The sequence below is a fragment of the Acanthisitta chloris genome, unplaced genomic scaffold (genome assembly GCF_000695815.1).
Source record: "Acanthisitta chloris isolate BGI_N310 unplaced genomic scaffold, ASM69581v1 scaffold7938, whole genome shotgun sequence".
Taxonomy (NCBI): Eukaryota; Metazoa; Chordata; class Aves; order Passeriformes; family Acanthisittidae; genus Acanthisitta; species Acanthisitta chloris.
In genome coordinates this window covers 3375-29951 of record NW_008685319.1, presented here as the reverse complement: position 1 = coordinate 29951, position 26577 = coordinate 3375, and the positions used below count along the sequence as shown (strand labels likewise).

The 26577-nt window shown below is 40.8% G+C and overlaps 2 protein-coding genes across 2 annotated transcripts; both read right to left on the bottom strand.

Moving 5' to 3' along the window:
• Positions 1 to 10477: 10477 nt before the first annotated feature.
• Positions 10478 to 13917, bottom strand: SOST (sclerostin). The gene is made up of 2 exons (XM_009079708.1): positions 13698 to 13917; positions 10478 to 10899 (listed from the first exon to the last, which is right to left on the bottom strand). Exons 1-2 carry the CDS (start codon positions 13915 to 13917, stop codon positions 10478 to 10480), a joined length of 642 nt encoding a protein of 213 aa, XP_009077956.1.
• Positions 13918 to 19989: 6072 nt separating this feature from the next.
• On the bottom strand, positions 19990 to 25289 carry DUSP3 (dual specificity phosphatase 3). The gene is given in 4 exon segments (XM_009079711.1): positions 19990 to 20195; positions 22750 to 23007; positions 24688 to 24793; positions 25251 to 25289. Coding segments are annotated over 4 exon segments (609 nt in total).
• Positions 25290 to 26577: the final 1288 nt, after the last annotated feature.

The window sequence follows — 26577 nt, the reverse complement described above, 5'->3', positions numbered from 1 at the left end:
CAGAGCTGGGACACTCAATAAGGTCACACTGCTTTCCTGATGAAAGAGAAAGCTTGACCTGAATCATGCTAGTGGTTTTAACAAGTTGCAGCTTAATATGATGCTTTTAAGGTAGGCAGCACCCTCCTTCTGGCAGCAAGGTTCTGGCAGTGCCTGCAGGACTCTAGTCCTTCCTACTGCCCTTCAGCAGCCAGGAATGAGGCAGCTCCATCAGTAAGCCAGACATACCTGCAAAGCCAAACCAGAAATACTCCATTGTTTATCTTCAGCAGACACAGGACGCTCTGTCTGCAACCACAAATTAACATGAAAATTTATCACAGTTCAGTTGATTTTTTTTCAAGTTTAACTAATAGTAGCTGTGGGGCTCTTGTTTCCCTGTGTGCAGTCCCTGGCATGCTGTGGCTCTGAAGATAGAGCACACCTAATGAACAGTTTGTTCTGTTTGGAAGTGTGCTCCTCACACTGCTACTCTAGCTATGTCCACCTTCTCTCTTCAGTTGGAATTGATTTTTCCTGTAAAATGCTGCTCATAATCAAGGCATTCACAGAGAAGAAGTTGGTTTTTTTTTTAGGTTTGACTGCTGGAACAAGATCTCATCCAGTACCCAGAGCCACTCTGAGTATTCTTAAGGCACATGCGGAATGGTACATGTGATTTCAAAGAGAGATAAACAATTTACATGTATTGAACTTCATAGTATTTAACATTTCTGCTACGAAAATAAGATATTGCTCTAATGACATTTGAAGGCAGTGAGAAAGCTTATTTTGACATGATTATCTGGCTGCTGTTGCACACTATCTCAAGGACTCATTTCTATGCATGTCTTTGCTCCTGAAACAATCTTCCTCCGTGTACACTTCAAACCTAGTAGCCAATATCTTTTGGTAAACTCAATAATTGAGGTCTCTAGAACAATATTACCTAAGGTTGATATATTTTTGGTTTACATTATATAAATAACTGTTCAGCCCTGAGAGCAAAATAAGATGCAAGTCTTTGAACTGGAGGAAGGATAAGTGAGTGACAGCAGCAAACTCCTGAGGCTGGGTGAGACAGCTTTAATTCATTTGTACAGCACACATATGGAAGGGTCCTCACCTCTGGTTTCGGTAATGATAAATGACAAGATGTCGACAGTTATTAATTAAACTGCCTGGCATAGCAATGTACATGATGATAAGACCTAAGAAATGTGTAGCATTCCTCCTACCCCATCATGAGAATGAGGCCCCTCCACCGTTCTCTGGCATAGCAGAGATTAGACTAAAGCATCAATATTCCACTACAGGCTGGCTACCTAGTAACTGCCTGAACACAGGGCCCTAAAAATTGAAAGCCTCTCTCATGCAATGCGTAGTAATTAAACTTTAGCATTCTTTCTGCAGGAAATGTTTCTCCTGTGTTGTTCCCACAGATTGTGCTACAACAACAATTTTAAAGGGATTTTCTCAGTCTCCTCTAACTGAGGATCAAAGACAAAAGTGTTTTGGATTTTTTTATTTCTTGTCAGATATTTTAATTTAGGATACAAAACACAAAGCATACACTGGACTCAGGGTTTGGTCAGTCAAACAGAACAGACTCAGTAACTCACACCCCACTTCAGCTTTTGTGATTTGACTTGGCAATATCCCTGCTACATGCTGATTTACTACAAAGTATGTACAAAAGGATACGTGTGGAGGCTTTAAGGTAAACCATGTACTTGGCCTTGTCCTCAGCTGCTTGCAAAAAACATAGTTGGAGTCAAAGGAGAGAGCTCACCTTAAACCGACATGTTAATCTTTGTTTATTCATATTCCAAGAGGTTGTTAAGCTTATGTTCTTACCCACTATGTATGTCAAGATTACTTTCGAGAGATTAAATGTTACTGGGAGTTCTTAGTTTTGGCTTTCAAGAGGTGTAATTTGTGCCTGTGTGAGTAACCTGACAAAGACACAATGCTTGATTTTGCAAACCATCACTAATGCTGCATTTCCTGTGCTGAGGAAGCAAAATTTCCTCGGGGTACACACAGCTGAATCCAACAGGCAGTTTTTGTTGGCTTAAGAATGCAGGTCTTGCTTCAGCTCTACATTCTGGATCTACACAGAAGTCCATTCTATAATCTTGTCAGAATGGAGTGTGAGTAGAAAGGATTCTGCGAGTACAACATTAGATTTATAAGAACAGGGGATTTAAAATGAGCCTTGCCAACCTATTTCTGATAGGAAGACAGTGCCAATGCAAGTTAGCATTGAGAAGGGTAGATGTAGCTGTACTAAGATAGACCTCTTTGGCGGCTATGGGACAAAGGTTTGAAAAGTTCCTCACTGCTGGATCATTTTTCAAGATTTTTTAATTTTACTTGGGAATAAGTCATAATTATATTGGAGATTTTTTTGCTACCTAAGTAATCTGGAGGAAGCTGTTTCAACCTTTTATACTTTGCAGGCACCTGGACATTTCCAGTGGAGCTGTGCTCTCCTGCATAGTGAACACATTCAATATGAGGCCACTACTCAAGAAATTATCTGAATTTTTTCAGATAGTTAACTTTCTTTCTTGAAAGTTACCTCATTTTAAATTGCCATGTGCTGCAGATGTGAAGAATCCTTCCATTATTACTGCTAAATGTTTCTTTTTGCTGATTAGTATGGCTTTCTTGGTTTTTCCTACATAAAGCTTTTTTAAAATTGCATACATGTAGCCTGAGTGACTTAGGATGCAGATGTCACAAATCACTACACCTCCATTGAAACCCATATCTCTTGGGTATTACCAACTTAGCTCTTGGGCATTACCTTCTTCTTGCTTATGTTTTGGGCCTCGGGTTTTTTTTGATCAAAAAAGGTTTCGGGAGCAGCTTCTCAACCAACCTGTGTGCAAGGCCTCCCTGAACAGCCAGACTCAAATATGTTTTTAGCATACCTGCCATTGCCCCAGACACTATTCATCAACTTTCTATAAAAAGTTTTGCGTGAATTATAGAATTTAAGGGTTGGAATGGACCTTACAGATCATCCAGTACCAACCCCTACCCTGGGCAGGGACACCTCCGCACTAGATCAAGTTGCTCAAGGCTCATCCAGCCTGGATTGAACACCACCAGGGTCGGGGCAGCCACCACATCCCTGGGCAACCTGTGCCAGTGTCTCACCATCCTTAGAGTAACAAACCTTCTTCTCACATCCAACCTGGACTTTCCCTCCTTCAGTTTGAACCCGTTACCCCTTGTCTTGTCATTGCAGCTCCTAACAGAGTCCCTCTCTGGCTCCTTGTAGGCCCTTCAGATATTGAAAAGTTGCTCTGAGGTCTCCACACAGTCTTCTCTTCTCCAGGCTGAACAGCCCCAGCTCCCTCAGCCTGTCCTCATAGGGGAGATGCTCCAATCCTCTTAGCAACTTCATGGCTTCCTCTGGACTTGCTCCAACAGTTCCATGTCCTTCTAATGTTGAGGACACCAGAATGCCCTTAGGGATGTGTCTTTTCATTGCTCATGGGCCTACTATTTGCATTCTCAATAGCAGAGCATTCTATCCACACTGAAAGTTCTATTTCCACTGTTTGTAGAGAAATACAAGTCAATTCAAATACCTTTGGTATAATGTCTGTATGTAACATATACCTCAAAACAACAGTGGTGTATTTCAGTGCTGCTGATCAAAACAGAATTACATATGTGAGAGCCCTGTAGCTTAAAAGTAAATCAGATGAGGACTGAGTTATTGCTCATATGCAGCCTGTGTGTTCAGATTATGCTGCAAATCAGTTGTATACACATACAATGGCCACTTTGAGGTTCCAAACACATTTGTTTCTAGACACACAGAAATTCAGCATGAGTGAGAAGTTTCTGGTTCTGAGTGCCACCCTTAATCTGAAGAACAATTTTAGAAGAAAACTATCACTTTAAAAACTAACTTCTCCTGTTAATTTGACTAGAAAAAAACTAAGGCCCTGCAAATAGCAAAACCCTCCAAATGGGAGAGTAATTACCTTAAATTAAGCCTTATTTATGGTTATAAAAAACACCAACATAATAAGAAACCAACAACCACCCAGTTCCAAAAGCATGATGGGTAGATTGGAAGCATTAGAGTTAAATACTGACCAGTTTATAGTGAAAGGGAAGGAAATAGACAGGAGGAAGGAAGGAAGGAAGAAGAGATTAGAAAAGCTGAGATGTAAATAGTCTCAGAGGAGCCACTGTGTCCCAGGATCACTGCTAAGGGAAATTTTTACACCAAAGAATCTGGTAGCATGAATGAAGAGTGACATCACTTATTTAGCCAGAGCTGAGCTGTTTTCTTATTTGAAATAACCTCATGCCACAAACATTAAATTGTTGGTGAAGTGATAAGGATGTCTGTTTAATATAGGGGCTTGATAACTATGAAATAAATACTCTTCTATTTCTTGGTTTGAGAGTATATTTAAATTGCCTGGACAGCCATGAGCAAGAAAGCTTGAGTCTTCAGGTTAATCCTACAAACATCTTGAGGTGGGAGTCTTCAGTAGGGAGACACATGACTTTGGACTTGTGACTCAGTCGAGGAGTTGGGGTTACTCCTCTTTGAGATGAAGTGATGGTATTAGCTTTATGGGCACCATGACCAGACCAATGTTTTCACGTCCTGGGTGCTGTACAAGTTCGTAAGAAATTTCACCATTTCAATCTAAAGTGTTAGTTCTGAAGTGCCATGACAGCCCCATCTGTATGAGTTAGAATCTGAGTAGCCAATATGGGGGAAAATAGAGTGATGCACATCACACACTGCCTCACCTGGGATGACTAAAATGGACGTTCATGGCATCACTGTGAACCAGTCAGCCCCTGGGAGAAGCAGAGCTGTGGTAGATTACAAGCTTAGACACTTCACAGCTCAAAATGACACCAAGCTGAGTGGTTTGGTTGACACTCTATGTGGAAGGGATGCCATCCAGAGGGACCTTGTCAGGCTAGAGAGGTAAGCCTGGGTGAACTTGATGAAGTTCAATGAGGCCAAGTGCAAGGTCCTGCACCTGGACCAAGGCAGTTCCAAACATGGATGCAGGCTGGGCAATAAGTGGGATAGTAATGGATGAAAAACTGAACATGTCCTGGCAATGTGCACTCCCAGCCCAGAAAGCCAATAGCATCCTGATCTGCATCAAAAGCAACATGGCCAGCAGGGCAAGGGAGGTGATGCCCCACCTCTACTTCACTCTTGTGAGACCACACCCGGAGTACTGTGTCCTGCTCTGGGGACACAGCATAGGAAAAACCTGGACCTCCTTGAGTGCATCTAGAGGAGGGTCACAAAGACCATCAGGGGCTGGAGTACCTCCCATATGAAGACAGCCTGAGAGAGTTGGGGGCTGTTCAGCCTGGAGAAGAGAAGGCTCCAGAAGAGCCTTAGAGTCAGTACTTAAAGGGGCTGTCAGGAAAGGTGAGGAGAGCCTCTGTATCACAGAGTCTAGTGAGGGACAATGGCTTTAGCCTGGAAGAGGGTGGGTTTAGGTTAGAATGTAGGAAGAAATTCCTTACTGTGAGGGTGCTGAGGCACTGGAACAGGCTGCCCAGAGAAGCTGTGGCTTCCCCACTCCTGGAAGTGTTCAATGTAGCTGTACAATTGTGATGCAGTAGAGGTGAGATGTTTTGAAGATTCTGTTTGTGTTTTCTATACTTTTATTTTAGAATTAGCAGGGCTTGTATGATGAGTTTTATCTCTACTCAGGTTTTACAGATTAATTTTATTATCCTCTTTTCACAGTAGTAACTTGTGCTCATAAAAGAACAGCAAAAGCTTTTAGGATTGAAAGGAATAACTAGTTCATGATATAGCATCAGAAATTGTTGATGGAGACAGAAGAATCAGCATTACTTCCATCCCTTTGGTCTTCAGGCACAGAATGTTTATTATACTCTAGTGGGAATAAAATTCATTTTGGTGTAAAGAAATACAGCCAAGCACCATATTCCTAATTCACTGAAATGGCAACAAGGCATCATGAGCCTTGTCCACAAAATTCAGTGTTAAAACTGTTCCCACAATTCCGGGAACAGAAAAGAACTGTCAATCCATGTGTACATAACTGAAAAAACTCTGTGCCGGATTGTTCTTTGGTGGGTCTAAGACTGAAAGGGGAGCAGTTGCACTGTTTTGTATAACTAAATAACATCAGCTGTGTTTGTTGTACGTTCTGCAACTCGTACTGCTTTTACTTTAAACTGTGAGTTCTTTTAAACATGGACTTCCATTACTTGCCTGTCAAGGGGAGTTCCAGTTCATTCAAATTTCAGGTTACAGCTGCACAGTATGTTCAATCCTAACTCAAGCTACATATAAATATATTATGTGTTGAGACTTTTGAGCCTGTTTACTATAGAAAAGTTGCTCTCTGTGCCCATATGCTGCACTAATTTGAGTGAAACAAGCTAATTATAAGTTGACGTCATATGGCTAAAAAAAATCCATGTTTATTCCTTCTGTCTTTCACAATGCTGAGTTTCCCAACCACACCTCCTGAACACACACCATAATGTGCTTCCAGGGCCTGGGACCTCACCATAGAAAGTTCTGTCCTTTATTGTGCAATTTGTAATTCCAAAGTTGAACCTCATGCTCAATCTTCGGGACCTTTTGGATACCAGTAAGCTGTTTCTGCTGCCTGTAGGTTTATCTTTCAGTGAATAATAGCAGGATTGTACTTTTGCCAGATAAAGCAAGAAAGTAGGCACAGTGACTTTTCTAAGTCAGTGAGTATACAGGAGACAATGCACCATTGGTTGTCTACACAAATTGCTGGAAATGAAAATGGGGGTAAAAGCTGATTTTGAGAAATCATGAATTCTGTCTAAAAAAAGGCAACTTGATTGTTTTGCTGTGGGTTACCCAATATGGCAGTTTGCTCAGTTCCTGACGGGCACCTGTCTCCAGCCACATGAAGTGAATCAGTGACCTGTTACTACTTTCAGCTTGGTAGCACCTAAACTATGTACAATTGTGCCATCTTATTGCAAAAATTACAATGAAGACATTCAGTCTCATCTGAAGAATTTGTAGTCCTGAAAGAAAAATACCTAATGCTTTTGTACAAGGAGCACATGGCAGGTCACTGTCCATTATGAAACACTTTGGCATATCTGTTAGTCTGAAAGAGCCTGTCCCATGTATGTCTTGTGTCCAGGAACCATTACTGACCTGAGTACAATCTATAAAGTTGGACAGTTTTCAGTTATTTCCTCTGAAAGGTTTTAGATTTGGTGTGAGAGAAGCTGAAATTTCCCATAGACACATTCTCCAACCTGCAATTCAAGGTGGCACCTCCTCAGTGCAGCATGACCCTTGTGGTGTAGATAAAGCTTTCAGCAAACACTGACATATATTATCAGACCAGTAGGTTTCTGTCTCGTTCTAGAGCCCTATTAACAGCCGTAAATAATATGTACTAATATGAGGCTCAAATCATGCACACCTGTATTAGAGATTTAAAAAAAAAAAGTGATTGCAAAAATAAATAAACAATCTCAAATTCTCGCTCTGAAAAGAATCTACATGTGTGTGGAGTGAAGGGGAATGTAGCATTCCACTTCTGTGATTTTTCCAGCTGTTTGCAAAACACTACTATTTCCTATTCCTTTCCTGGTACCATAAATCGCAAAAGTGGTGGTTGGAGAGGACTGGTCCAGGAATAGGAGTGCAGAATAATCCTATCTGCAGACTGCTCATCTTATAGACTGTTAACCTGTGGTAAGAAACCAGTGAGAAGTCACTGCAAACAGGATGGGTATTGAGAAGAAATACAGTAGTGAAAGTGCCTCTGTACTCCCCATCCTTTTGAATTCTTGTAAAGGCGTTTTTAACTTGCAAAGAAATAATCCTTACACTATAAATCAGAAACTGTAAGATTCTGGATGGCAGCTTAATGACAGGAAATGTTTGCACTTTTGGTAGACAAGAATTGTGTGGGAGAACTGTTTTTTTTGGGAGAAGAGGACATTAATATTTGGGTGAAAGATTTTTTGAACCGAACCGCTTGAGACCCAGGGCAAAGTCTGAAGTGAAGCGGACTGACTCTTTCACTGGCTTATCACAAACAGCAGCTTCAAAATAATACTGCAATAACTCTAGATGCCAGTGAGATTGTGGCAAAGCTTTCCAGAGGAGCTGAGCTGCTTTCCTCACTTCAGCAGTACTTGGAGGTGTTCACACTGAATTCTGAAAATTAAGAACCGCTTGAGACCCAGGGCAAAGTCTGAAGTGAAGCGGACTGACTCTTTCACTGGCTTATCACAAACAGCAGCTTCAAAATAATACTGCAATAACTCTAGATGCCAGTGAGATTGTGGCAAAGCTTTCCAGAGGAGCTGAGCTGCTTTCCTCACTTCAGCAGTACTTGGAGGTGTTCACACTGAATTCTGAAAATTAAGCCCCAAGGGCCAAATTCATGAAGTCAAAAATAAGTTGGAAAAATGTTGCCACGGGTATGACAATGGTTTATATTAGGGTTTTATACTTTGTATCAAATCATAGTAAATAAAAATGGGCATAGTTCTACAACATCAAATCGCTGAAATTTTTAACTCTTGCTTGGCAGAACTTGCAAGGGAATTCCACACCTTTTTTTTCAGTGAGAGAAATCTGAAGCAATCAGATTTCAATCAAGAAATCGCAACTGACAGTTCACAGATTTCTTGTTTTCTTTGGTGGCGGTACGGAAGTTGTAAACATATGAATCAGGAAATGCCACTGGGAGCAAGAGGGAAACTGAAATCAGCTGATTTTTTTCTTCTCCAGGTAAAGCAGAAATGAGAATATGGAAATAGTTCTGAGCTACACATCATCCCAGAAAGACTTTTTCCATAAGAAACATCATGCACTGGAGCAGAAATTCCAGGATGGAGTTTCTTTAGGCATGTGTGAGTGATTAGAATTAAGGACCTGGACACTCTATCACAGAAACTGGATTTGACCCCCTGACAGTTCCATAAATCGCACAGCAAATCAGCTTTATCCTGTAGCTGAAAATCAATAAGTCTTCCTATAATGAATCATTGTTTCTACTTTATTAACAATGCATTTAAAATTAAAAATAACAAACTAATATTTATAAGCAGTATTACTTCTCATTCTCTACAAGGAAAAACATTGCATAAATAAATTCTGAAAAAAAAATAAATACATAATTCAGGCTCTGAAACGATACCTTGTCCCTCTAGGTTCTGGTCCCACATAAAATAATTGCAAAATCTATCAACATCACAAATTTCCACAGCTTACATGATTTCAGCATAAATTCTACAGGACATATACAGCACATGACAATTCACTTTCTAATCATATTCTGGAATGTAAAAACACAACCACTAGTCTGAGTGTTGAGAAGCTACATAAAGGAATGTTGCTGTCAAACTAAAGACTTACCAAAGCTACATATGCTAAAGACTTTTCTAGAGGAATCCACAACTTTAAATCAGGCTCACTTTCCATGAAGAACCAGCACCTTATGCCCAGAATTTGGCTTGCGCAGTCTCAGCGTCACTAACCGTGTGGTCAGATAATCCAACTGCTACAGAACAGAAAATGCAAACGGAGGTGTCTAAACTGATAGTAAAGTCAATTGTGTTCTAGGAACTTAGGAATAATCGGTATATTTTATGTTAAACTATGCACATCATTAGCTGTTTACAGGACAAACATCAGCAAGGTTATCTGGCTTGCAAGGAGCATCCACTTCAGGTCTGCTCCACTTGGTAGATTTCATTGACTTGTTCCTGAAACAAATCGTTGTCCCTCAACCAAACATGGTTTTATTTGTCAAATCTCAGTTTTGAATCTATTGATCCTACAGTCTTTTAATTAAAAGTATGAACTAGATTTGTCACACTTTTGGTTTGAGAACACAAGTGTCATACTTTCATTTTTGTGGTTTACAGAGAACATCTGGGGCGTGAGGGCATCTGACAAGATGTTAATTTCCCAACGATTTGACTTCAGCCATCATGACTGCTGAAATCCCTGCTATCCCTAACTTTTTACAGATCCTTCAGAGATTGTTAACTCTTCTGGTGCTTCCCTAATTGCATGCGTGTCCTGCATCATGGCACTTGTGTAGGAAAGGGATCTCAATGTTCTTTTCACATATAAAGTGAGTGGAATGATTTCTAAGAAAGCATGATTGTCACCATAAAGCTTCGCTTTCCTCTGCCTTCCTACCTGTACAAGCCACATGACCTCGTGTGAATCTCCAAGGTGTACCTCTCCTCTCAGACTGAATTTAGATGTTGCTACCTCCAGCTCAGTTTATACCATTCTCTTATCAGACCATAAGTGCTATAATCTGATAGATTTTTGCTTATGTGAGCCTTTGACCCAGCTTAGCAGAAGGAATTAGAACCTACTCCAGTCAGAACGTCATGCTGTGGCTTGTGAGTGCCTTTTGATGGTTTGCAAAATATCCAGGCTACTGGATAGTTGCTAGGCTGTGTCAGCCAGAGCCACCTTCTAATAAGCATTTTCTAACTCATGCTGGTTAGATTTACTGCTCCTGGCTCTAGAGAGACGCGGCTTCTTATTCTTCTGAGGCCTGACAGTTTCCTTTCCAAAGTCCTTCAGCTCAGACTGGTTGTGGTAGCGAGTGTAGCGCTTGCACTTGCAGGATGTGACAGCTCGGAATTTATAAGTCCGAGTCTCTTCCTCAGGACAAGCCATCTGGATGCGGTGGGTGCGAGTGTGAGCGGGAATGCAGCGATAATCCAGGGCATTTTGACGCCACCACTTCCCTCTGCCAATGGAGTTGGGAAGGAGGTGTGTGGGTACACACTGGCCAGAGCAGATCAGCTCCTTGATGGGCTTGACACTGCGGCAAAGCCCCTCGGTGACATAGCGGGTGGTTCGCATTTCCCTGCAGCTGAAGTCGGAAGCATCTGCAAACAAGAAACATTAATTACTGACTACTTTCTTCATCATCTTTGAGAAAACACTTTTTTTGTTTTGTTTTGTTTCTGTAGCAGGTATCTATCTTTAAGCCTGGTACAAGATGGATATCTTGAATGGCAGATTTTCAGAAGTATCTTAAAAGAATCACTCATGCAACTTCTGACTATTTGGCTGCTCTATGAGACTTACGAGTCTCTTATGAGACTCTTGAATAACAATGTGTAAGTGGACGAATAAAATCCTGTTCTTGCCACTAGGTACATTCCATATCAGGGCTGTGCAGGGGGGCAGTGGAGCTTCTGAATTACAACCCCAGCAGCAGCAGTCGCTTCATGGGAAATTTTGATCCTATTCTCCTGGCTGCATTTACCTATGGAGAACACCCTCCCCCATTGCTCTAGTTTAACCCTATTAACTTCATATATTGACTCCAGATTTAAAATTCTTTTGCAACAAAGTAAGTGTTCCTTAAGTGATTGACAAATAACATGTGTTCCAGGTTAGAGAAAGAGCAGGCAACAAAAGCTAAGGAATTCCCACTACTCAGGCATTAGGTTTTTGAAGTTTACTGCTCTCTGTGAGAATTCCATGTCCCACATAACTTTATTCAGACAGCTAAAGGCATCTTCTGGCTGGTTGGGAACCTTACAGTGCTTTTCTTTCCCCCTTTTCTCAGTGGATAGCTATAGGGAAATGAAACACTAGGAAATACAAGAATTTTTAGCATTAAGGATTTAGAAAAAACTTTCAAATTATAGAAAAATAGTTTTCCCAAAGGTATCTCTTTTCCCAAGTGACGTGCTTGGCTAATTGACTTGTTTGGAAGACACAGACTTTGATTTTTAGAAGTGTTTATCAAATAAGTTCACCTAGATAGACACAAATCAATGGTCAGGCTGTGCCTGTTAGGACCATTCTCCTTACTGTGCACAAGGTGGTTCCTCCTGTCACTCAGCAAAAGAGAATTTTGACCTTAAGTCATTAGTGATAGAACTATATTTGTAGAGACATTTAAAATTCTGGTTTTCCTGTAAAGGACAGAAACACGATTTTTAGTGCTCAGGTTTGTGTTTATATTGTTTACAGCTAGCAGATTTCATTTTTAGAAATCTGAAGGGCTTTAATGAAATTGAACAATCCTGGTCAGCTGTGACAAAACCACTGACAACTGAACTGCATTGTGAGCTACACACATGTGAACTCCACTCAATCTTACTCCCAAGTTCCCTAAACTGTTAAGAAAATGATGACTGTCTATGTAAGAAATAATGCTTAGGGTCAGGTATACTGTACCACCATAATGCATAGGCAGACGCAGCTCAATATAAAGGCATTGACCTCCGCTGTACAGGTTTATTTTGTGTGCATGTATGCCCTATCCTGTAAGTGTGCAAGTCAACATAGTGCAAAATTATTCATGTCTGGTGCAACTTCACATGTTCCAGAAAGGTCTGGCACTTTGGATTATAATTTTGATTCCTTGTGTTAAAAACGTTAAATTAAGCATGCAAGACCATTGCATATCTGGAATAACTGTCCATTCTCCTTCCCTCCTGATTTCTTAAGTAAATGACCTTTCCACTTTAAAAAACATGCACATATCAGTGGGGCAGATTCCTCTGAGTTGATGTCAGAGTAGTAAGAGCCTAAATAAATGAAGGTATTCAGAGGTAACAGCAAACAACTTGCCTTGCCGTGGTTGGTGGGGCTGCCCGTGAGAACACAGTGCTCCCCCTTGTAGGGATTTAAGAACCTTATAAGGTCACACTCGCAAAAACATTACTTTTTATCTTTTTAAATAATGTGTTTTAAACACCTTAACTGACATCTGCAGCAGAAGATCACAATTCCCTTCCAGCTGTCCCCAGAAAAAGACTAGCTCAGATCTGCAGTGCACAATAGTGGAAAAGATAATTTTGATCTGTTGCTATGTGCTTTGTGCTGTGTCTGGAGGACCAAATTTGCCCTATTTTCCTGTGGAAAACTTTTTTAAAACTACCTTTTTCTGTTTGGTGTTAGCTCCCCATCTCCTGTCACTCCTCACAAAACTTGTGTTTTACATTGGTGCTAAACTTAGACATTTGGCCAAATGCAGTGACAATGTATTATGCAGCGTGCCTGTGCTGTTAAAGTAGCCTGACTCCAAGACCACACACCTCTGCAAAATAAAGCCCCCCCCAGTTCGTTTAGGCATGAATTCCCCTTAGGAATGCTTTAATTATTCATAAAAGCATTTTTGGCTGCTGGAATCTGTTGGCGGTTAGCAAAGGACACTGAGCAGTACTGTCTCATCTACCTGAACACAACCTCCATGTGCCACTTTTGATGTGTGATCTTAGGCATCACTAGTGTGACTTTTCCTAGATATTAAGAACTTATTATCTCCACTGTCATTCCATTTCCCCATCCTAACATTAAAGAGGGAAAGGTGACTTGTGATATTTCCCCACAATGCTTTGAAGCACAAAACACAAAGACTTGCAGGTAATATCTCCTACAGGTTCTGTGTGTTGGAGTTGTCTGCAAAGAGCAGCTGGGTAGAGCAGCAATGCACATTGTATTACCAAGAATGGTTCAACAGATAGACCATATGTTCAACAGCAAACTCCAGCGTATTCCTTCTCACATCTATATTCATACTTCTTCAACACTAAATGTAAATCCCTATCACTTCAAGTATTTGGGCTATACCTAAAGGTTTTCATAAGCAAACATGTATGATAACAAGTATTCCTTTACAAATAGTCTGTTAGGGTCCAAACAGTAATAGTGATATTTTTCTTACCGTTAGGGTCTGAAGCTTGTTGTATGTGTCTTCCTCCATGTTTTGCCTGATTCATTGTGTTGTTGTTGCTGAAAGTCTGTTCCACTGGCGTTTCTGTATTTTCAGTGATCTCAGGAATTATTTCTGTAGCATCATTTTTAAACATCTGCCACCCTTCCGCAGACTGGAATGCAATTTGTGTCAGCACACAGACAGTGCACACAGCCCAAGAGATCTGCATGGTGGCAGCTCACAGATTAGCTTTTCAGCACCCTCACAGTTTCGGATCCCAGGCAAAGGCACATTATTCCCCTTTTTAAAATCCTTTTTAGAACCAAGCCAGCCAATGACTATACAAAGTGGGAAGGGCCAGACAACAACTCATTCATCTTAGCTTTTGTCAGTGTGAAATATAATGGGTGTGTGGGGGTGGGTTAGTGACAATATTCTACAACCTTTATGCAAAAACTTCTCATATTCACTTCATTTTTGAGCCTGGCAGCAAATGGCAATTGGCAAGACTAGAATTAATTGCAACCTGATAAGTCTTTCTGCAGTTCTTTTTCTAACAATGGTATAATTATAAGCTGCTTCTGCCTCCATCTGTATTTGAAAATTTGGCTATTGTCTTTTCCAAGGTTTTTCAGACTTTTTACTTTTGCTCTAGCTCTTCCTCTCCCCCTTGCTCACTTTATTCAAGTGAGTAAATCTAGAAACTGTAACTCAGTAGTTCTGCTTTTCAGTCTCTGCCGGAAAATGATTGTGGGGGCGTAGTTTTTCTTCCCTTTCCAAAAACAAAGAGCTCTACATTTTGTTTCACAAATACACTGGAAGAAACAGGGAAGAGCTTCATTTCAGTACGAGCTCTGGTTTCGTTTAGTTTTCCTTAAAAAACAGCTATTTGGAATACTTTTGTTAGGGTAAACAGCCAGGACGTGGCACATCATGCTTTTTGATGTGCTCTTTCTCACATTTTAAACACTTGGGAAAAAAACCCCAAAACACCACATTTGCATTTGCTTTACATTCATTGCATACTACTCCTCCTGCTGACACTCTGTGCAGGTGTTGAATACAGGACATTTGCTTACTTTAAATACAAGAACATGACCAGACTGATTTCCAGCCATGATCCAACCAACAAGAAGAGAGAAATGATGACCTTAAGTCTAGGGCATCTATGCCCAAGATGTACTCATGTGTCATGTTTTAAAATCTCACCCATGATATTCCTCTTTGCAAAAATAAGATGATAGTGGTGATAGCTGTATCATTTCTTTGTCTCAAGATGACATACACTTTCAAGTTTCTTGCAAGTGATGTTAGGTTAACTACATTAATCAGAAAGCATCTCAACTTTCAGTAAGGTTAGTTACCACACTGAGCTCATCATAGCTTGTTTGCTTAAAGCAGTGGAGGGACAGCTGTGTATGTAACTGCCATGTTTGTCACATACTTTATCATGAAAATATTTCCTGTAGAAGAGATTCAAAAGTGATTCACTGTCTGACTTTTCCCTACTACTGTAAGACTCATTACCTAAGGCTTGCATTCCATTCTGACAATCTCCCTGACCTGGCACAGAAAACAGTTGTCACAAAATTTAAAGTGAAAGTGTATTCTCCCTTGATGATAAATAATGTATTTAAAAAACAGCAATGACCTGAGGACATTTCACCTCTTCAGCCTCACACATGCACAGACACACAGCAGATGCACTAGTGGTACTGAGTATGATTAGCTTACCTGCTCTCTACAATGGTCCTTTCCTAAAATAATGGCATCTGAAATACGTTGTGAGATGTTTTCTCACCTACTCTTTTGCTCTGCCTAAAGTCATAGAGATCAGCATGCTCACAAGAGCCCTCCTTTCCAAATACTCCACAGAACGCCTAAAAGCAATCATACAACAGTGTGCCCTTACTGACAGTTCCCCTTCCTCCTTTCCTCTAGCCCACATCTCAGGCACACTACCATCTCAGAAATCACTCTGTTCTTAAGGAGGAACACAATAAACTGTTTACTTTTTGCAAGTTTTTTTTCCTCCTCAGCCGATCAAGATATCGTTCTTTAACACAGACTGTTGTCACATAATGCCCCTCCAATATGCTGATTCTTTTTTCTCTATAATCATCATCAGTGGCATTGATTATCTTTCACTAATAACTTTCTCCTTTTGGCAAAACAGTTAATGGTGGTCTCACAAATATAGGAAACCCAAACACTCAGCTGTTGCAAACGTTCTTCTAAGCATAATTTTGCTCACTTACGAGTAAGCCTATTTTTGGCTTTCAGATAAACTGAACAAGTCATAAAGGATGACCAGGAACTAAACAAAGATTTTTAACTTGGTATAAATTTTACCAGATAGGAATACCACCTTGTATGTGTATTCACCATTAGGGACCTTGTCCAAACCAAGTTCACAGCTTGTGGCACCATGGAGAACAGCAGAACAGGTGAGCAGAACAAAGCTGAGTACTAGTAATCACTGAATCATTGTTACCTATTCACTCCCCTATTTAAATGACTTCAGAGCTGTATGTATCTACCAAAGCTCAGTTTCTGTTAGCTTCTTTTCATGTAATGTCTGCCTAAGGAATATTTCCAAAAGCTATCACTGTCGGTGCAGGCCAACAGTGAACTAGAGACCAATATTTAGTGCAATCAACTGTCACATAAAAACATCAACATGTTCTCGATGTAGCTTCTCTTAAGTACTTACACAATCCCCTCTATTAACTATCTTAACATATATCTGTATTACCCACTGGGAGAAATAATACTCTAAAAATTTATGAATGTAAAAATCAGAAGCTATATTTAGCCCACAAGCTAGGAGGGGAGCCTAATAGGAGGCAAGAGAAGCCAAATCCCACATTCAGATTCCTTAATTACAGAAACATACTTTCACATACTCTAGCTGCTCATGTGCTCACTGTCCTTTCTGCAACAAAGCAGACATGGCCTGGACTGCAGCCCCCCACAAACAACTGATTTTTGCACGGTTAATGAAGGACAGAAAAAGAAAAAAGTTATCACCTCACCTGCCAGGGTGGGATTAATAATATCCCACCTATATTATATTCCCACCTATATATTCTATATCCCACCTATACTATATTCAGAACTGAGATGCTATTTTCTGAGCTGGAAAAAACATCATGCTTAGCCATGTGTCGTGGTTTAACCCCAACAGCAGCCAAGCCCCTAGCTCACTGCCCACCAGTGGGGTGGGGGAGAGAATCAGAAGGGTAAAAGCTAGAAAACTCCTGGGTTAACATAGACAGTTTAACAGGGAAAGTAAAAGTCACACACACAAGCAAAGCAAAACAAGGAATTAATTCACTGCTTTCCACAGACAGGAGGTGTTCAGCACCTCCAGGAGAGCAGGGCCCATCACGTGTAACTGTTACTCGGGAAGACAAATGCCACCACTCCAAATGTCCCCCTACCTCCTTCTTCCCCCCACTTTATATGCTGAGCATGATGCCATATGGTATGGAATATCCCTTTGGTCAGTTGGGGTCAGTTGTCCCAGCTGTGTCTCCCGCCACTTCCCATGCACCAACTCCCTTGCCAGCACAGCAGTACAAGAAGCAGAAAAGTGGCTCTGTCAGCACTGCTCATCAGTGACAAAAACATCTCGACATTATCATCGCTGTGTTTAGGACAAATCTGAACCACAGCTCCATACCAGCCACTGTGAACAAACTGAACTCTACCCCAGCCAAGCCCAGCACACTATGCTCAGAAGAAATCAGACAGATTAGAGGACCAGGTACAGGGAGTAAATTGGCATCATGTACTTAGCCCAAATCTGTTGCTGCTGCTTTCTGGACTTGGCATCTGTCCCAAAGTGCTTGCATAGCAACACTGTACAATGAAGGCAGGTACATCTAAAACAGTTTCTGAAATCAGTTCTGTTCCTTCTAACTTCAGGTGCTCACTCTACACCCTCCTCTGCCCACACCCGGGCCAAAAGGGGTTCTGTTCAGTATCCAGGCCCTAAGATGTAAGTCTGCAATTTAAGCTTATCTATGGACAATGGCTCAAAATTTACACACTGCCCAGGAATTCAGTTTTTGCCATGATCAAGAAGAACTCATTTGCTTCTCAAACAGTTTTTTTTTCCTAAGATGCTGCTAAGACAGACTTGCCCAAGCAGATTTTAGCTATCTCTTATGAATTTGCCAAGTCACATAATACAGTATGAATGTAACAGTCTGAATGATATGGTGTGATCTCCTGCAAGTACCAAGAACAGACGGAATCTTAGTGCTCTCCCACCAGAGACTGATGAGTCGTTCTGGTGGCCTTTTCCACAGATAATAATACACTGGATTCACACAATAGCATTGTCCAGGGATTCAACGATGACTAGAGAAGAACAAGCCTACAGCTCCATCTGGTGAGTCAGCTAGCCAGCGACATTGGCACTCTGCAATGAAAATTAAAACACAACCAACACTTAATTATTTCCAGGCTTTATTTGCAGAATAGAAGAAATTAATAGGACACCAATTCTCACAACCAAACCCTTAGAAGACACTGCTCAGGCCTATTCTGTTCCCAGTTTTACTCACTGGTGAAGTCCAGAAAGTAATTTTAGAAGAAACCTCTGTGCTAAATGAAGTAAGATTCCATTAGATAGTCTCTCTGTGCTAAAAACATTACAGTAAGCTAGCAGAACTAATTTAAAACATAAAATAAGGGAAAAAAAGTCCTGCTTCTAGTTTTAGCATCAGAGATTTCATTAGTTCTGGACAACAGAAGACAGCTCAATGAAAATACCTAAAAGATGAAAATAAACCTTGCAAATATCCTTTCTGCTGTTCTTTGCTGAGGAGGAAGATATATCTGACATTAGTTTGTTTCTCAACTCACAGAACATGCAGTGTTCTCCTACATAGTGCTTTCTATCTGCAAGGCCCACACAAAAATTACCACACTGCTATTCAGGACAAACATATTAATGTAAATCCAGATCACACTATTTTAGCTATAAGTCAGAGGTTTCAAATCCAAAAACATAGTGTTGCTGTTTGCAACAACCAGTTGTTTTAACAAGTACCTTCCCCAATTAGCATGCTTGTAAGGAACATCTCACAGCACAGGGCAGGTGCACAGCAGTTTCAGAAGAATAAGAAGCTATATTTCTTCCAATATCCTCTCAATTCTGTATTACATGGAAAGAAACCTTAATTCCTGTGCTTTATACAATCTTTCTTACTACAACCAGAAAGAGAAATTTCGAAATACCCATTGTGGATTAGAGGCATACAAGGTCTTCTTGGCCAGCTGAAATAGGCAGAGGAATTTGCAACATGACTGTAAGACATAATTTATTTTAGCAGAAAGTAAATAGTTCCTATTGAATGTGGTACATTACAACGCTCATTTGTATTTAGTGACTCCAGTCAGGAGTGTAGTTCTGCAAACACCGTGCTGCCCTACTGGAAGTAATCTGCATACGTGCTCATTCCATACTGTGCTAACAGTGAGAGTAAAGAAGGGAGAAAGACACTGTAATTCCATACAACCTTTGGCAATCATTATATTCCAATATTTGGGACTTTATAATACATCCAGTACAAGCACCCCTAAATACAAACATTATTTCTTCCTTGCTCAAGCTTTTTCTTCAAATTTTTTCTAATATGATTTCAAAACAAAAGTAAAAGAACATTTAATATCAGATTCCATGTCAGTCACAACAACTGTTCTTGGAAATACAGCGTGCATCAAGAATGGGCTCTGAATGGCTTTACTATCACACACTGTGTATTGCATAAACCCAGACTAAACACTCTACACACTTCATTTTACAAGTGCATCCACACATTTGGATATATGCTTCTCCATTCCTTGAAGCTCCTACACTCAAAGTTTAGGCACCTATGTGCATGAAAAAGCTTTAGAAATTACAGTACTTCTATTAAAAGTGAGTGAAGAGATGTGTTGGGGCTTTCAGAAACTGGTGAGACACATGACAAAGCTTGAACGAATCACATTCCATGTGAATGCAAACCACATATGCTATGGAGTCTGCAAGGGCTCTGAAATACATGTGAAGACAGCTGTTATCACTGGACTCACCCCGCTAAAAACATCTCTTTATTGCAACAGCTCCAGTGAAAGTTTGTGTCATCACGAGACACTCCCAGAGTTCAAGAAAGATATTTTTATTATACGAGCAAGAATTCTGTCTCTCTCACTTTAGATGACAGCTTGGTGGTTGGGGTTTGGGTTTCTAAAGCATATCCTCTAAAGGTTTGAGAAACTCAAAAAATAAATACTACAGTGCTCTGTTCTAGGGCTTCAGTTTGCCCTCCTTCACTAACTGCTCATTGAGCTGGCAAAGTTGCCTTAGAAAGCCATCATTGGGGCCAATCTCTCGCTTCTGTCGCACTGTGCTCAACGCAGACTTGACATCCATATTCTGGCGAAGCATGAGGTAGGCGATGACCAGTGTGGGAGAGCGGCTGTAGCCCTCACGACAGTGCACGAACACTTGTCCTGCGGGGAAGACAGGCCATAATTTGGGTTACACTGGAATATATGTTTGAAAAGCAACACCAAATAGCTAGGACATAAAGGGTAACGGTATCAGTCCTTTGGCAGCTTGAGAACTGTGAATTCTGAATGCTACAGAGGACATGCAGAACTTGGAAGGAAGATGCTATGACTCTGTTAGTAGCTACACAGTCTGTCATGAAGGATAATGCAAATGAAAACATATATCAGTCACACTAAAATATATTTGCTGCTATTTTACAAGAGTCAAACTGTGTCTATTTACTGCACTTCTCCAATCTTTCATGGCTTAGAATAAACCTTGCCCCCAGAGATGACCAGTACCAGAGAGCATAAACAAATGAAGCAAAGTTTAAAATACATGGAAGAAAGAGAAATATGCTGTTTTCCATGTAGTGCATGTCTTCAAAGATATTCAGCCTTTTTGCTGCATTGCTGCCAATTCCTATGCTATGTTGGATCACACCTGGCTACTTCTCTGGCTATTTAGGAAGCCACATTAACACTCAAGTAAATGGAACTGCTGACTGTGCAGCAACCAGAGCCAGAAACATCTAATCATTCTGTTTGCTAGCACCAATAAAATGCTTCCAGATAACTGATCAGGGAACTCGTTCTACATTAGTTGGGTTCTATTGAGTTTGCATGGCAAAGTTTTGGTGATGGTGGCTACAGGGGTGTCTTCTGCAGGAAGATATGAGAAGCTTCCCTTATGTCCCACAGAGCCAGTGTCAGGTGCATCCAAGATGGACCTGCAACAGCCAAACCCAACAGTGATTGCAGTAGGGCCTCTGGGATAACATATTTAGGAAGGGAGAAAAAACCTTCTGTGCCACAGCAGGTGAGAGAGAGGAAGAGAGGAGTGAGAACATGTGAAAAGAACTTTGCAGACACCAAGATCAGTGAAGAAGGAGGGGGAGAAGGTACTCTAGGTGCTGGAGAGAAGATTCCCCTGCAGCCTGTGAGGAAGATCACGGTGAGGCAGGCTGTCCTCTTGCAACCCATGGAGGTCCATAGTAGAGCAGATATTCAACTACAACCCATGGGGGACCCCATGCCAGAGTCAGAGCAGGGGAATACTCCTAAATGTGGCCATAACCCAATGGAAAGCCTGTGTGGGAGCAGATTCCTGGCAGGACCTGTGGCTCTGTGGGTAAAGGAACCCATGCAAGACCTGTGAACCTGTGGACGACCAGTGCTAAAGCAGTGTGTTCCTGGAGGACTGCACTCCATGGAAGAAGGAACCCACACTGGAGCAGCTCATTAAGAACTGCAGCCTCAGGAAGGACTCACGTTGGAGAACTTTGTGAAGGACTGTCTGCTGTGAGTGGGATGCCACACTGGAGCTGATGAAGAGAAAGAAGAGGAAGGAGAGGCCAAGATGTGTGATGAACTGACTGCAACCCCCATTCCCTGTCCCCTCATGCTGCTTGGAGTGAGAAGGTAGAGGAAACAGGGCATGATATTGAACATGGGAAGAAGGAAGGGCTAGGGAGAAAGTATTCAAGAATCAGCAAATAGAACTGCTACTACAAATTCAGATTGACTCTGCAACTCAGCAGGGAAGTCATGGCAGAGCTGGCATTGTTAAACGGTCTTTCCCCCTGCAGCCTGTTTCAGTGAGTCACAATGATAACTGCAAGAGCTGCATTTCAATCTTTAGCATTTTTCATACTCCACCAAACTGGATGCAAAATTTATTTCCATCTGGCAAAAACCACACCACAGTTCTAGTACCCCTTGCCCACTTCAGAGAAAGAACTGAATTCTGGGAGTTCTCATTCCTCCTTTTTCATGTTCAATCATGACGCAAGAAAGAAATAAAGGATGTGTAGAAATAACTGGTATGTTGAAATAGTCAGACAACACCACCACCTGACCCACTGCACTATGTCTTAGGATTTCTGCCCTGAGGAAACACACTGTAGAGAAATGTGGCAACCGACAATGTTGCAAATACAATATTCAGCCTTCCTGCAATCCTAGGAAATAAAGAGGCAATCGACACATAAAATATCTGATTGAATTAATGTAATAAAAACTGTAAGGCGACAGTCTCTATCCTTACTGTACACTTGGAAAACCCCCCATATAACAGATTATGTGAGTACTCTTCAGCAGTGCATAACTGGTATCACTTCTGCCTTGGAGTTTTAATTTCTAGTGTCCTAGAACAACTTTCAGATCCTGAGCTTTTAAAAATTATTTTAATGTGATTTAAACTTCTAAGGAAAAATCAAAACATAACTTCCCAGAAAGGCACTATTATAAGATGCAGCAGCTGTTTCCCTTTTCAAGGTCACCCCTACAATGATAGACTTTCCTTTGCCATATACTGGAGACCTACATGTGTAAACTGAAGACTAAATTGTCTTATGGCATATTCTGGTGGTTTTGATCCAGGGCCTTGACCTAAATTCCTGCCTTGGTTGTTCTGCTCATAATCTGAGCAAAGAACCATTTTAAACAGTAAATTGCTAAGAAACACAAGCAGTGCACAGAAAACACAGTAGAAAAGTATTTCAGTTTGCCTTACCATCCTTCTGGGAAAGTGCTTTCTCAATAAAATCAGCTGCCTCCTCAAAATAGCGACTGAGGTTAAATTCCTGTGTATCATTAGCTTTAATGCCATGGTATCTGATGCCTGTGCCTTCATAGAACTCTGCATTAGTGTTCACATGCATGAATGATTTCCCCTCTGCTGCATTCAGAACATGGGTTATCCCCAGACGCTGCAGCCTCATAATGTTCTTGGCTATGAACCTGTATGACAAAAAGTGTCAAGAAAATGATTAGAATGCAGTCATCTCAGTATTTATGATGTTCTCAGAAGGTATGGGTAACTAAATCCCTTGATTTTTCTGTTAACAGATGCCAAATATACTGTGCCCAGAAGTGAGTTAGCAATGGATTAAAAATTCACAGAAATATTTAAAGCCATGGTCACTCCTTGTGCATGAGAGAACACTACTTTCTTGGCTGATGACTGAGGGGAACACACATGAAACTTAATCTGCTAGATCCTTCTGTGCCATAAAATTCTGACCAAAGAAAGCACCAGAGTTGATAGCACAAAGCCCAGGATATGACCTTCTAAGATTAACAGTTATCCATATAAGACAATTTAAAAACCAGATGTAAAAAGCCTCTACTGTCAGCTACCAGTGCTGCAGAACTAGGTAAACAGTACTTGCAGACTAACTAGCAGACAGTCCAGACAAACTGACATTTTAGGGGGCAGTTTTAACCACTGTGAAACAGGAAGGGCTCCTTCTCAGGCCACAGGAAGATAGAAAGTACCTATGAGTAAATGTTACTGCATCTTCAAAGGTCTCATCTGAGGACTCCTAATTGTTGTAGTCCCATGTCCCTGTGCTATTCAACACCTTTGAAGTAATGGAAAGATCTGGCAAAGCTGTCCAAAGGACAACAACAGAGCCATATAATTCAGTCTTTGACAGTCAGTGTTTTCCTCACAAGTAGTATAATTTTTAGTGTCTTAGCTGAAATCAATATATCAATGGAAAAGGATCCAAATGAGCGATGTTTAAGATGCTTAAGTTCTTAAGAAAGCACTCAGTACTTTTACATCAGCTAAGCCCTTTCTACCTCCTCAGTTTTTTCAAATAATTGCAGCAAAACCACCAGCTGCCATCTTTGGGCGGCCAGCAGAGCAACCTCCCCTACTAGTGAACAACTGAGCAAGATACCACATGATAATCATGCCTTTCAAGCTTGATGGTGACAATTAATTACATCCAGTAATAATGCCATAAGCTCTGATAGAAGCTCCAGGTCATACAATGGCAAACAATCCATCTGCTCAGTAACACAACTGAGCATGCACAAATCTCCACCTGTGCCCTGGAATGCAATCCACAGTAAGAGGAGAGAACCATTAATTTATATAAGGAGACCATCGACTCCTTTTTGTCACAAACCCACTATTTTTACGTCTATGTGAATCTCTGAGGACATTCACTCACAATTTTCACACAATTCAAGGCTATGAACGTATTGAGTGTTCCTTTCCTCTAGATGACTGTTCGCCTCTTCAATTTTAGAGCAAGCAGATGACCCCTTATGCATGAGTGAAGCTTCTACATTTTCTCCTGTCTGTGCCAAACAACTATGGCAATGAGCCATATATTTGTAAAGACTTTATTACCCAAACAAATGTTGACAGATTTTCCATTTGGCAGGATATCATCTGTGCCAGGGAACAAGTACCAGTGCTTGGGGAATTCTGCTTGCAACACAAAAATCCTACAGTGCAAGGCCAAACCAAAAAGTTTTAATTCAGCTGTGAATTCCTACACTTAGAAGGGTGAGCTTATGGTTTAATTAATATTATACAGATCACCATATATCTGACAGTCGTCAGGATCAATAGGAACTGCTATCCTGGAATCATGGTTGAATCAGGCAACACACACTAACTTCCCTGGAGGCAAACTCATTCCCAGTGAATGATTTTTGCAGTTTACAGATGATTTCCTTACACAGCTAGAGGTGAAAGAGAGAGCATTTGTATGCCATTTGTTTCTCCCTTTCCAAACAGTCCTTGGATCTCTCCCATCCTTAACATTTCATTCCAGCTGCATCATGTTCAATGTTGAAATGCTAGGTCCTCCAAATAGCAGAGACATGCTAACATCAGCTTCATCTGGCCCCTGAAAAAACCCACAGAATCTTGTCCATTCTCAATATGGAATATGTAAGAGTTCCTTGTCCTGTGAGCAGCGCTACTAAGGAGTGTTTCATTTGAACAGAGATGAATTATTTTACCAGCCACAAAACACAGGTCTTGGAGAACAATGCATCAGCAATTAAGGCTACATGAGGCTATAAACTATTTCCATATAGGATTATAAGCAAATAAACCAAGTCTTTAATGAGTGAAAATGCCAGCACATTAGCACATTTTAATTTCCATTGTTGTGTTCATGCAAAATTACTTCCTCACCAATACTTCCCTTAGAGTCACTAAATTTAATCTTAATTGGGAAAATGCCTTCCATACACCTTACAACACACCTGCATTTCTGGCACATTAAGGCCAAAGAATTCCTTCATGGCTGACCCACACACATTAAAGCAGACAGAAAACTAAGACTGGGAATTCATAACAAGAGCACTTTTACAAATAAAGTTGAATTGTTACAGGTTTCCAGTAGTCTGCGGAAAAACCCATATTCCCTTAGCCAGTGGTTCCGAAACCTAAGCCTGCTCACTTTCTGCAAAGCACTGGTTGTGACAAGACATGGTTGCTCTGGATAAAAACCCTGTGGTGTGCTGACTGTTCCCCCCTTTTTGGTGTCATCTGATAAAAATGAATTCTGTCCAAGTTTTCTGGACACTGATTAAGATGTTATACTGAAACACATCTTCAATTGGACAGAAGCAGAAAATAATTTGTCCTTGCAGTGCATCCTGAATTGTTCTTTTGCTATATAATCGTGCTAGTCTTTCACCTACACAATAATTCTTGTTCTAGTGATATTACATTTCTACTCATTTTTGCAAATCTTGTCTAATCTTGAGAGGTTAGAACTGCCTACTGTAATATGGAAACCCATCATTTTCAAAATATTTTATCACTATCTCTCTATGCTTTCATTAATGCTGACTTTGACGTATTGCATGGAAGACTGAGTACTTTGGCTCTGCCTGTAACTTCTGAAGACATTTGCCAGATAAGCTGTTATTCTACACTATGACCCAATTTAATCTCATCAGCCTTAATGTCTCTGTGTTGTCATCTTTACCTAAAGATGGCTTACCCTTAAGAACAGACAGCAGCACTCCTATGCAAAGTATTCTAAAAGGTTTCCAACACAAGTTTCTGAATCTCACTCAGAGGTTTTAATTTTTTCTTGTGAGTTCTTGCTCAAATTCTATTGCTTTTATGTCATGTATTGGGATTCCAAACCCCCTACTCTGGCTACTCTGTGAATTTCAGTTGTTATAAAATCTCTGCCGCCTGTAGTCATAAATGTGACCCTATATTGTGGGAAGGTTTGATCCATCTCAGTCACAGCAGAATGTCAGATCAAATGACTATATTACTTTGGTCTTCTGCTATATGGCCCTCCAGACTCCCCTGCAGCTTCACACACCTCCTCTGAGATTCAGTAAAGCCATTTGTGCACCAAAGGCCAATCTGAGATGAGAGGAGAGCCCCATCAGATGCACATGCACAGCTTCTAATATGAGACATATTCCAAGTTCTGCACAGATGCTAGAGGAACAAGACAGGCTAATGGACTGCAAACATAGGCCCCAACGCAAGCTATGGCTTATTTGCACACTGTAGTAAAAGCTTTATTGATGCCTTACGCACTCTTGGACTAACACATGCACA

What these genes read in the sequence shown, in the direction of transcription:
- SOST (XM_009079708.1), bottom strand. Translation starts at nt 13,917, where the DNA reads ATGCAGATCTCTTGGGCTGTGTGCACTGTCTGTGTGCTGACACAAATT. An exon ending in ACAAGCTTCAGACCCTAACG is followed by an intron (nt 10,900 to 13,697) that starts GTAAGAAAAATA and finishes TCTTGTTTGCAG; the next exon opens with ATGCTTCCGACTTCAGCTGC.